Genomic DNA, 12,446 nt, shown 5'->3' with positions numbered 1-12,446 from the left:
GCAACGCAGAGAGAGCTGTAGTGCCGACTCTCCTTTATATTCCTTTCTGAGCCCCTTCCTAAGTGCTAAAGTGGACCTGAACTCTTGCACAGGACACAAGGAAACAGAGATAAATGCACCCTGTGTGTGTTTAGAGACTAGAGCCTGTCTAATTCCCTTTCATCTTCAAGTAATCACAAATGTAATTTGATCTCTCAGCTGTATCAGCACAGAAATTCGGCAGTGCTCAGCAGAAACAGCTAATATGTAAACACAGGAGGGTAACCCTTTGTCTGCTTCCACGAAAGCAGGAAGTAGACAGTGCAGATTTACTTCAGGAGTCCTGTAAGCTGTAAAGTATATATTTTTTTTAATGGTTATGTGGCTGCTTATTTTTTTTTTTTTTTAGAGCAGAAAGAAAGTTCTGAGTTCTAGCAGGCGTAGCATGCAGCAGGGCAGGAAGTGGCTAGGATGACAAATAAAGGTGGAGCTAGAGTGTAGGAGGAGCAGTGTGAAACAGGCAGTGTCTGGGAAATGCATATGAAGGTGGTGTCGGAAAGTTTAGCAGGACCAAAGTGGAGCAGGAAGTGACAGGGAAGTCATATAAAGGTGGTGTTAGCTGTTAAAGTGGATCCGAGATAAAACTTTTACTCATTGCATAATTGTGTTCCTTTCATGTAGTTTATAGGGTATTTCTCAAGCCAAATACTTTTTTTGTTTTGTTTTAATACTCTAACTCCCTATAAACTAAACAAGCCTCGCCCACAGCTTTTCAGAGAGCCTTGGTACTCACAGCCTTAGTAGCAAGGGCTTATGGGAGCTCAGTCTGGACAGGAGAAGGGGGAGGTGTTACTAAACAGAGATTTCAGAGGCAGAGGGGAGGAGGAGAGTGAAATGTTCCACAGGCTGAGAGCTGGATATGCTATCAACTTGCCTCAGTGTAATGTGGCAAACAGAACATGGCTGCCCTCATTGTATCACAGCAATAAATAAGCATACACTTTTGAAGCTGTTTGAAGCTAGTTTTGCTGTGTAAACTATCTAAACTTTAGATAAGATATATAGACAGGTTACTTGTTAGTTACTTTTTCATCTCGGATCCGCTTTAAGCAGGAGTAAAGGTAAGCAGGGCAGGAAGTGGCATTGAAGACATTTAATAGGTTGCGTTGGAGTGTTTAGGATGAGCAGTGTGGAACAGGAAGTGTCTAGAAATACCTGTGTAGGTAAAGCTAGAGTGTTTAGCAGGAGGAGAAACTGTGTCAGACAGTTTCAAAAGCAGAACCAATCCTGGAAAGCAATGAAATTCGAGATGAGGAGGAAGTGTTAAACACCTGAAAAGAAAAAAAGGTCTCATCATTGCCGCTGCACTTTAAGTAGCAATGAAGGATGGATGGAGGCGGGGCCGCAGTCTCTGCTGAGTTTGATGAATTGATTAGCTCCATTGATCGGCAGATAAGGCACTGCACCCCCCAGCGCTCTATATTTACAGCACGCACACCAGTCGAGCAGCAGGTTACTACGAGAGAGAGGCAGTCTTCCCAGCACTCTGCCTGAGCCTTCGCTGGCGGCGCTGCAGCTATTCATCCGCAGCTGGAGTCGCACACACGAGCGAGGAATGAGCACGCCGTGCCGCCGGCCCAGCAGGGCTGCTCTATAATTTGCTTAACGCGGTTACTTAGCAGCCGCAGACACGGCTTCTCCCGGAGATGCGGCATTTGTTTATGGTGTTTAATTTAAACATTTACAAAGCAACGGTGAACCATGCTGTGCCGGTGTACATGAAAAGAACAGCAGGGGAATGTTTAACACTTTCCGACAACTCTAATCATAATAGAGGAAATATTGCAGGCTGTGGCCCGATGTGTTCAGGAAAACAGAATTATTCACCGTGAAAGTGCAGAAATGTTCAGCAGCCCCCGGTAACCTCGTCACCAGTCACAGGAGAGAGTGCAAAGCTCTAATAGTGTCCAGGCGGAAATCACACTGACTTTTCTGAGACAATTGTTTTTATTGGTTCCTGTAATTATTCACTGCAAACTGCTGTACACAAGGTCTATGTTAACCCATTCAGGTTCCGTCGTTTTCACGTGAGAAATGTTCACCTCCCATTCATTAGCCTATAACTTTATCACTACTTATCACAATGCACTGATCTATATCTTGTTTTTTCCGCCACCAATTAGGCTTTCTTTGTGGGGTACATTTTGCTAAGAGCCACTTTACTGTAAATGCATTTTAACAGGAAGAATAAGAAAAAAATGGAAAAATTCATTATTTCTCAGTTTTTAGCCATTATAGTTTTAAAATAATACATGCCTCCATAATTAAAACTCACGTATTGTATTTGCCCATATGTCCCAGTTATTACACCATTAAAATTATGTCCCTATCACAATGTATGGCGACAATATTTTATTTGGAAATAAAGGTGCATTTTTTCCATTTTGCATCTATCACTATTTACAAGTTTAAAATAAAAAAAATATAGAAATATTTCATCTTTACATTGATATTTAAAAAGTTTAGACCCTTAGGTAAATTTACATTTTTTTTTTTATGTTAATTTTTTTTTATAGTAAACATTTTATTTGGGTAGTTTTGGGAGGGTGGGAGGTACACAATAGATTTATAATGTAAATGTGTGTTAAGTTGTATTTTTTTTTTCTTACAGGTGTAGTATTACTTTTTGGCCACAAGATGGCGGCCATTAGTTTGTTTACATGACGTCACTCTAAGCGTAACACACGCTTAGAGTGACTCATCGGAGAGGGAACGGCCAGAAAAGGCGCAGCTTCCGAGAGAAGCTGTCGCTTTTTCAGCGGGGGAGAGGAATCAATGATCGGGCACCATAGCCCGATACATTGATTCCCTGGCTACCGAATCCGCGGCCGGGAGTGCGCGTGCACGCGCGCGATCGGCCGCGGTAGCGCACATGGTTCCTGGACGTAGAAACTACGTCCAGGAACCAAAATAGGTTAAGGTCTCTGACCCCTTTATTATTCCTTCCAGGGTGTCTAAATGAGCAGGTTAGGGGAAACACAAGGGCCCGTTTCCACTAGTGCCACGCGCGGCAACACTTCCTTCTCTGCAGGACCGCTGACGAATCCCATAAGCTGTGCCATACACGGCTATGGGATTCGCAGTCTCCCGCATGGAAACTGATGGCAATGTTGGCAGAATTGCTAAGGTAAGCGATTCAGCCGGCGGCGCCATTGTTTCCTATGGCAGAGTTTCCCAGCACAATTTGCCTGCGGGGAAACTCTGCGGATTCAGCCCGGTTTCTGCACTAGTGGAAACCGGCCCTTACCAGTGAATACTATATGGACGACTATAGACATTCAGGTAAGAGCCGCTGTAGTCCATCTGGATGCGCATCCGTGTCCAGTGTTGTTAAGGAGGGCGTGCGTGCTCCCGCCACTCGTTCCCAGCGGCATTTAAAAGGGGAGCAATTGGTGAAGAGGAACAAGTGTTCCCCAAGCCAACCAATGCCTATGTAAATTGATCAACATTCCTTGAATCACGAGGGATGTTGATTCATAGTGTATAGTGCGCACCACCTAGTGGTCGAAAACTAAAAAAAATTAAAATTAAAATTAGATTAAACCTTATAACCTCCCACAGCTACCAAAAATAAACACATTTAAAAAAATCCATAAATAGTTACCTTATGGCCTGATTTTTTTTATTTTGTAGGTAATGAGGGTATATTACTGTTATTGTAGATTGTAATTATTGATAGGGTAGAAAATAAAAAAATTACACCTTTATCTCCAAAGGGTATCTAGGCTAGATAATTTTTGCCCACCGCTGGTGATCACATGGCTTTTTTAGTAAGATTTGGTAATAGCTAGTGTCCACCAGGCCCCTACACTCTAGGCCCTAGGCAACTGCCTAGGTTTGCCTTTTGGATGATCTGGATCCACATGCATGCATATTGCACCAGCTGCAAAGGCAAGCAGTTTAGCACATATACAATGCACATGAGCTCACATACATGCGATCCACGTGGAAGTACGCCAGATGCCCCAAAGGAGGCATTGAGGCCCCTCTGGGCAGTTGTTAGAGCTGATCACAGAAAAGAAAACTTAACAATCCTCTTTGCACCTGCAATGACCACAGCTGCAGAAGCCAGGACTCTCCCCCCCCCCCCACACACACATCATTCCGATCCCATCACACTGTCCAATGCACTCTAATGCAGTGTTCCAGGGCCCACCAACACTGCACGCTTTGTATAAATCCACAGGTAGTTCATCAGCTCTGCTGAGACACTAATTACCTCACCTGTGCATGTTTGGGGTTTCCTGCAAAACATGTACTGTTGGTGGGCCTTGACGACAGCGTTGGGGAACGCCTCTCTAATACATTCAGCAGTGCATCGAGACAAGTATGGACATCAAACAGCGACAGGATGGCGCTTTCTGAAGTCCCTGCGGATTTCACTATGTGTTGCTGAATCCGTAACGCCACACAAGTGAGATTCAGCCCTAAAAGCCCATGTTCCCCCTAAAAACTGGCAAGTTTACCACACAAAAAATTACACTGTATCGTTCAACACACACACAAAAATTGGCAGTGCTGTTTCTTAATCTCCCCCTCTCCAGCACCGCTGCTCCCTTAGCAGGAGATCTCACTTGATTCCAGCATGGTCCTCTATTTTCTCTCCTGCAGCTTGCGGATTGTTCTGCTCTGCCTCCATCTGCGCCCCCATTTTCCTGCATGTCACATGAGTTCACCTGAAATGCAGGAGGACTGGACCAGAGACAGAGGACTGCAGGAGAGTACAGAGAAGAGAGGATTCCCATGCTGGAATCAGGTGAGATTTCTCACACACACAAGCTGATCTTCTGTGGAAGACGTGAAAAGCAGCAGCCTGGCAAGTTCTGGAGAAGTCAGGTGGGGGTCAAAAAGTGGAGGGAGGATTCATCTCATTACAGCTTTGGACTGTGTGGCGCTGCCACTGTTCATGCCCCAGACTCTGTGCAGGTTCCATAGGCAGTACAAGTTGTACTGACCTGATGGCGGCCTAGGGAGTGGAGAGGGAGGTTAGAGTTTGCGTATAGAGGGCGGAAGTTAGTGTGAAGATAGGAGATGTAACTTTGTAGAGACAATGCCGATATACTAATTTTTGGTAAAATCCTGCGCCAAATGTGACTACTCTAAATGTATGCTAGCGCCAGAAGTCATCACTTAGAAGTCACTAATGGTTAAGCAGTTCTCTGCACACTGGGACTAGTTGCCGAATGATGCTGGTGCAACGCTATGGTGTAAACCACTGGATGTTTCTACTCCACGCCCTAAGAGTCCACTGGTGCCAAGAACCGGATGGAATGCATCCCCCTACCACAATTGACATTTGTAAACTGCTAAAGAGGACAGCCTCAATCTTAACAATTGTGGTTTTCCTCAAGGTTTCACTTTTCCCAAAATGGATATTTAGTTGTTGGGTGAATGATGGAAACCTAACCTACTACTATCTCTCTTGGTTGGTCATGGTTTCTGAAGCAGATTCCCAGGCCTGCATCCACACCCTTTACTAGGAACTTCAACTATGCCTGGTGAAACTTTAAGTTATAAAGAATGGAATAAGAGAGAACACAGCAAAGACGTTTTTGGTTGGAACACCCAATCTTAGCCCCCAGAAAGATGGCTACCATCAGACTCCATCAAACCCTGAAATATATATGTTGACTGACTTCACAAACTGGAAAATAAATGAATTGACAGGGTGAGAGGTGGTGGTATTGGGCAGGAGATATGACAGAAGCAGGGGGTACGGAGTAAAAGGGAAAAGTGTAAGGAAGTAGGGAGTGGAGGGATAGAGGACAAGAGGAGTTGAAAGATAGGGTGGGGGCAGAAATATGTAGAAAAGTTTAATTAGATGGTAACTGGAGGTCAGGCAGAGGAAGACAGATATGGTGGAAAGGTACAATGGAAATGGGCAGCACGGTGGCGTAGTGGTTAGTGCTCTTGCCTTGCAGCACTGGGTCCCTGGTTCAAATCTCAGCTAGGGCACTAGCTGCATGGAGTTTGTATGTTCTCCCAGTGTCTGTGTAGGTTTCCTTCGGGCACTCTGGTTTACTCACACATCCCAAAGACATACAGATAAGTTAAATTGGCTTCCCTCTAAAATTCACTCTGCACTACAATACATGCACTACACAATACATACATACATAGGACTATGGTAAGGATTAGATTGTGATCCCCTTTGAAGGACAGTTAAGTGACAAGACAATATACTCTGTACAGCGCTGCGGGACCTGTTGGCACGATACAAATATTACCCTTTTTTCAGACAATAAGACTCCTGACCATAAGAAGCACCTAAGTTTAGACGACAAAAACCAGCAGAAAATATAAATAAAGAAATATTTATATATATATACAGTGTTCTCCCCAGGCTCTTTTAGCCGGGTGCTCCACCCGGCTAGTTTTTGTGACCACCCGGCTGTTATCAGCTCACCTCCTCCTATTCTGAAAGGAGAGTTATGCAGAGAAGCACTGGCCCTGCATTCTATCATCTCACCCCACCCGGCTACTTTTTCATGCCACCCGGCTACTTTTTCATGCCACCCGGCTGGAAGAAAATTCTGGGGAGAACACTGTGTATATATATATATATATATATACACACACACATACATACATACACACACCTATACATATACACACACACAGACACACACACTAAACCTGGTGCATGGATAGTGAAAGCGCATCTTGTGGATTATGCCCCCTTTTTACCTCATGCCCCCTTGTGTCTCCGGGTTCTCTTCTGTCCCCCTTGTGTCCACCATGTGTCTTCTATGCCCCTTGTGTCCTCCTGTGTCCCCCATGTGTCCGCCTCTGTCGTCCTTGTGTCCTCCTCGATACCCCTTTGTGTCCCCCTGTCCTCCTCTACATGGGTACAGTACAGGGAGTCCCAGACATTGCGGCAGGTTGGAGGTTAGTATTGGCAGGCATACACAAGTCAGGAACTCCCTGCATTTGGACTATAAGACTTTTTTGCCCCACTTTTTGTGGAGAAAATGTGAGTTTTATAGTTCAAAAATACAGTAAATAATAATAATAAATGGTAGGTAGAGGCAGACTGGTAGAGGCAAGTAGGAGGGATGGACCAGGAGGAGATGGACTAACATGAAATGGAGCCCTAGGCAAGTTACCAGTGTCAGCTCCATCTAGTTGTCACCTATGTTTTTGTAGGTAGAGGAACGGGATTAGCGAAAACTGCAGCCAGGGCCCTGTATTCTCACCAGGCCCCAGGCAGCTGCCTAGTCCCCCTTGTGAATGATCCGGCTCTGGGAGAAGTGGTCACATAGGGGAATAAAAAGGTCAGGGAAAATGTGAAGAGACAGAAGGTCCAGTAGAGGTAAAAGGAAGGGACAGGAATCAGAGGTCAGGTAGGAGTATGAATGTGTTGCACACAAAGGAACTCAGGTTGGGTTAGGGAGGACGGCAAATGCAGGAAAAGGTTTAGGTAGCAGTCATTTGGTCCACTGCTTATGGCTGCCAGCCTTTCTTGGTAAGATTTACTGGGGGTAGCATCAGCCAGGCCCCTGGTCTCTCTACAGGACCCTAGGTACCTGCCTAGGTTGCCATGAGAGAAAAACAGAAAGGAGATTAGGGGTGTAAGCAATGAGCAGGGAGGGGGCATCATTGGTAAGCATGATGGTAAGGTCAGGTGGGGTGTAAAAGAGAGAGGTTTGGGTAGAGGTAAAATACGGTGACCATACGTCCCACTTTACCCGGGTCAGGGCCCGGATTCGTGATCTCCTGTCCCAGGCTGCGCTATGTCCCGGGAAACATCCCGCTTTTAGCCGAGGGACGTCCCGGCCTCGGGACTCTGGCCACCATACGGCCACCATACGATTGCATGAACTGGCCACGGCGTCTAATAGACGGCGCGCCAGTTCATAGCCCGCAGCCCCGCTCCAGCCTGCATAGTCTTCCGGCAGGCAGAGCAGGGCTACGGGAAGATAGCGTCCGAAGCCCTGTACTGTAGACTATTTGTGTCTCCAGTACAGGGCTTTGGGCGCCATCTTCCCATAGTCCTGCTATTCCATTCAACGCCGGAGATATGCAGGAGCAAGATGGTCTGGGGAGCTGCGAGCCAGAGGCCGGCTGGGAGAGGAGACTTCTGTCAGGTGAGTAAATTCCTTTTTTTTGCAGGTGAAATGTTGCCCAAATTGTGTTTGTTTTCTGCTGAAATGTTGCCCACATTGCGTTTTTTTCTGGTAAAATGTTGCCCACATTGCGTTTTTTTTTCTGGTAACTGTTGCTGAGTTTATTATTGCCCAGGTTGGACCCAGAAAAATGACAAAGGGATGACCAAGGAAGGTAGAATGAGGAGAGGAGAGGGTAAGGAAGAGCAAGGGGAGGTCAGGTAGGGATAGAAAGGACAAATGGGAGAAATGGGCACAGATGGGTAAGGATAGGGGCAGAATACACTACAAGCCATTTGCTGCAGGCAGGGAGCTATGCTGTGGAGGTAGCGGCAGGTCACAACATCACAGCGTCCCTGGAAATCACGGCCACTCCTCTCTGCACATATGCTGTCTCCTCCGCCATATTGCTGTAGTCCGGACACTAGAGCACCCTCCTCCCGTCTCCATAGCAACCACAGCCGCGTCCTCTGATCAGCTGACCATGCGATGTGCGGACACCGGAGAGTCCCGGGGAATCCGGGGTCACCTTCTGTCACACCGAGAGGCGGCTACAGCGGCTGCCGAGTATTTCCGCGGCGCCCGAATACCGGAGAGCCTAGAGGGGGCGCTCAACTCCGCGTACAGCGAGCGGCCCCGTGACGTCATCGCCTACCTGGTACACAGACATTGCTCTATATACACTACACATGTGCACCCTCCCTGCAATGCCCTATATACATCATACAGGATATGTGACTTCATAAATACATCTTACTGCATGGCTTCTGGCATATAATATGTGACTCCATATATACATCATACTGCAAGGCTTCTCTGGCCTATAATATATAACTTCCAGATATACATCTTACAGCATGGCTTCTCTGGCATATAATAAATATAGGACTTTATACTGCATGGCTTCTCTAGCATAGAATATATAACTTCCATATATACATCATACTGCATGGCTTCTCTGGCATAGAATATATAACTTTCAGTGGTGTAGCTAAGGAGCTATGGGCCCCAGTTCAAGTTTTACATGACACAAATAGGTCTCCAGTACAGGGCTTCGGCAGCCATCTTGCCGTAGCCCTGCTCGCCTGCCGGTGTCGGAAACAGACACCGGAAGACGAGGCTGGAGCGGGGCTGCGGGCAATGAACTGGCACGGCGTCTATAGACGCCGCTGCCAGTTCATTGAGGAGAGAGTGGCCAGAGTCCCGAGGCCGGGACGTCCCGCTGCTGAAAGCGGGACGTTTCCCGGGACCTCATTAAGCCTGGGACAGCGGACCCCGAATCCGGGACGTGTCCCGGGCAATCCGGGACGTCTGGTCACTCTAGCTCTGACTGAAGTCAGACTGGATTAGCTGCATGCTTGTTTCAGGTGTGTCATTCAGCCACTTCTGCAGCCATAGAGAGCAACAAGGCTGCCAGGCAACTGGTATTGTTTAAAAGAAAAATCCATACCCCTCTCAGTTTAGGTTCCCTTTAAACAGCGGGGGGCGGGGCAGACTGCGACAGGAATCCAGTTGTTAGCCAATTTAATGCAGGCAGAAGACAGGGAGGGAGGGGAGCAGTAGCAGCAGGGCAGAGCAGGGCGGCGGTGGGCCGAGGACGGAACACTGATGTCACATACTCCCGCAGCTGGGACGTCCTGCATCTAAAAGTGGGACTTTTCCTGGGACCCAAGCCAGCCTGGGACAGGGGACCCCGAATCTGGGACCCGTCCCAGGTAATCTGGGACGTATGGTCACTCTAATTTAAAGCATCTTTAGAAGTGATTATTACCAGCAGAGAACTAATATTGTGCTTGAGGGAGGGCCCTGAGGGGCCCCTCTGACCCAAGGCCCCTGATGCAGTTGCTACCTCTGCACCCCCTATTGCTACGCCACTGATAACTTCCATATATACATCATACTGCATGGCTTCTCTGGCATAGAATATGTGACTTCCATATATACACATCATACCGCATGGCTTCTCTGGGCTCTGACATAGAATATTTGACTTCCATGAATGCAACCTTTATCTTACCACATCTACTGCATTGCTGATTCTTTCTAGCTGACTATAGGTAAATGTGTGTGTTGTATGTACATCCTCTCTGTAATACCCTATATGCACCTCTTACTGCATGACTTCATCACTTGTCTCTGGTATATAACAACTTCAATATGCATAATATAACTTAATTATAGATAAAATTTGCAACCAAAATCATACCACATCTACTCTACTGCATGTCGTGATGAAAGATATTGCAACTTGCCTGCAGTGCATGCGCACTGTACAGCCTGTGCATAACTGCACATGCGCGCCATCTTTCACTTATCCCGGCTGTAAGAATTGGCAACCACCGGTGTTTTAGTTCCCCGGGGTGGGGTTATTAGTTGCACACCAGAGGAGGGTTCTGTATGAGAATAGGGTAAGGTTGAGTTGCATAGAGATACATACAGGTCCTTCTAAAAAAATTAGCATATTGTGATAAAGTTCATTATTTTCTGTAATGTGTGTAATGAATCTAAAATATATGAAAGTCTAATGTTTATCAGTACAACTGAAGTAGTTCAAGCCTTTTATTGTTTTAATATTGATGATTTTGGCATACAGCTCATAAAAACCCAAAATTTCTATCAAAAAATTTGCATATTTCATCCGACCAATAAAAGAAAAGTGTTTTTAAAACAAAAAAAGTCAACCTTCAAATAATTATGTTCAGTTACGCACTCAATACTTGGTCGGGAATCCTTTTGCAGAAATGACTGCTTCAATGCGGCGTGGCATGGAGGCAATCAGCCTGTGGCACTGCTCAGGTGTTATGGAGGCCCAGGATGCTTTGATAGCGGCCTTAAGCTCATCCAGAGTGTTGGGTCTTGCGTCTCTCAACTTTCCCTTCACAATATCCCACAGATTCTCTATGGGGTTCAGGTCAAGAGAGTTGGCAGGCCAATTGAGCACAGTAATACCATGGTCAGTAAACCATTTACCAGTGGTTTTGGCACTGTGAGCAGGTGCCAGGTCGTGCTGAAAAATGAAATCATCTCCATAAAGCTTTTTAGCAGATGGAAGCATGAAGTGCTCCAAAATCTCCTGATAGCTTGCTGCATTGACCCTGCCCTTGATAAAACACAGTGGACCAACACCAGCAGCTGACATGGCACCCCAGACCATCACTGACTGTGGGTACTTGACAGTGTACTTCAGGCATTTTGGCATTTCCCTCTCCCCAGTCTTCCTCCAGACTCTGGCACCTTGATTTCCGAAATACATGCAAAAGTTGCTTTCATCCGAAAAAGTACTTTGGACCACTGAGCAACAGTCCAGTGCTGCTTCTCTGTAGCCCAGGTCAGGCGCTTCTGCCGCTGTTTCTGGTTCAAAAGTGACTTGACCTGGGGAATGCGGCACCTGTAGCCCATTTCCTGCACATGCCTGTACATGGTGGCTCTGGATGTTTCTACTCCAGACTCAGTCCACTGCTTCCGCAGGTCCCCCAAGGTCCGGAATCTGTCCTTCTCCACAATTTTCATCAGGGTCCGGTCACCTCTTCTCGTTGTGCAGCGTTTTCTGCCACACTTTTTCCTTCCCACAGACTTCCCACTGAGGTGCCTTGATACAGCACTCTGGGAACAGCCTATTCGTTCAGAAATTTCTTTCTGTGTCTTACCCTCTTGCTTGAGGGTGTCAATGATGGCCTTCTGGACAGCAGTCAGGTCGGCAGTCTTACCCATGATTGCGGTTTTGAGTAATGAACCAGGCTGGGAGTTTTTAAAAGCCTCGGGAATCTTTTGCAGGTGTTTAGCGTTAATTAGTTGATTCAGATGATTAGGTTAATAGCTCGTTTAGAGAACCTTTTTATGATATGCTAATTTTTTGAGATAGGAATTTTGGGTTTTCATGAGCTGTATGCCAAAATCATCAATATTAAAACAATAAAAGGCTTAAACTATTTCAGTTGTGTGTACTGAATCTAAAATATATGAAAGTCTAATGTCTATCAGTACATTACAGAAAATAATGAACTTCATCACAATATGCTCATTTTTTTTAGAAGGACCTGTATACTATAAATAAATGCAACCGGTTGCAAAATCTTATAAAGTTGCAAAAAAAAAATTCACCACTGCATTGCTCATACATATAGATATCTTCATCTACTATATGTGTTGTGTACAACCTCCATGTATTATATTTACACATCACTTACTGCATGGCTTCATCATCTCTCTGGTATATAATAAATAACCTTTATATCCATTATATAACTTCATTATAACTCATATATGCAACCTATATCATACCACATCTACTGCATGATGTCA

At 45.8% G+C, this 12,446-nt stretch overlaps 1 protein-coding gene across 1 annotated transcript in view; it reads left to right on the top strand.

Annotated features, from left to right (window-relative positions):
* The first annotated feature begins 8,573 nt into the window (after positions 1-8,573).
* The window catches only part of ENO4 (enolase 4), a 41,388-nt gene continuing 37,515 nt past the window's right edge, over positions 8,574-12,446 (top strand). Inside the window, exon 1 of the mRNA XM_068259397.1 lies at positions 8,574-8,802. Within this exon, the coding sequence (XP_068115498.1) occupies positions 8,629-8,802 (174 nt within the window). The 5' untranslated portion in view covers positions 8,574-8,628. The remainder of the gene's footprint in view (positions 8,803-12,446) is intronic.

Source organism: Hyperolius riggenbachi, chromosome 10 (genome assembly GCF_040937935.1).
Source record: "Hyperolius riggenbachi isolate aHypRig1 chromosome 10, aHypRig1.pri, whole genome shotgun sequence".
In the NCBI taxonomy this organism is placed as follows: Eukaryota; Metazoa; Chordata; class Amphibia; order Anura; family Hyperoliidae; genus Hyperolius; species Hyperolius riggenbachi.
The sequence above is the reverse complement of the archived record's forward strand: the minus strand, read 5'-3'. Positions and strand labels throughout refer to the sequence as shown.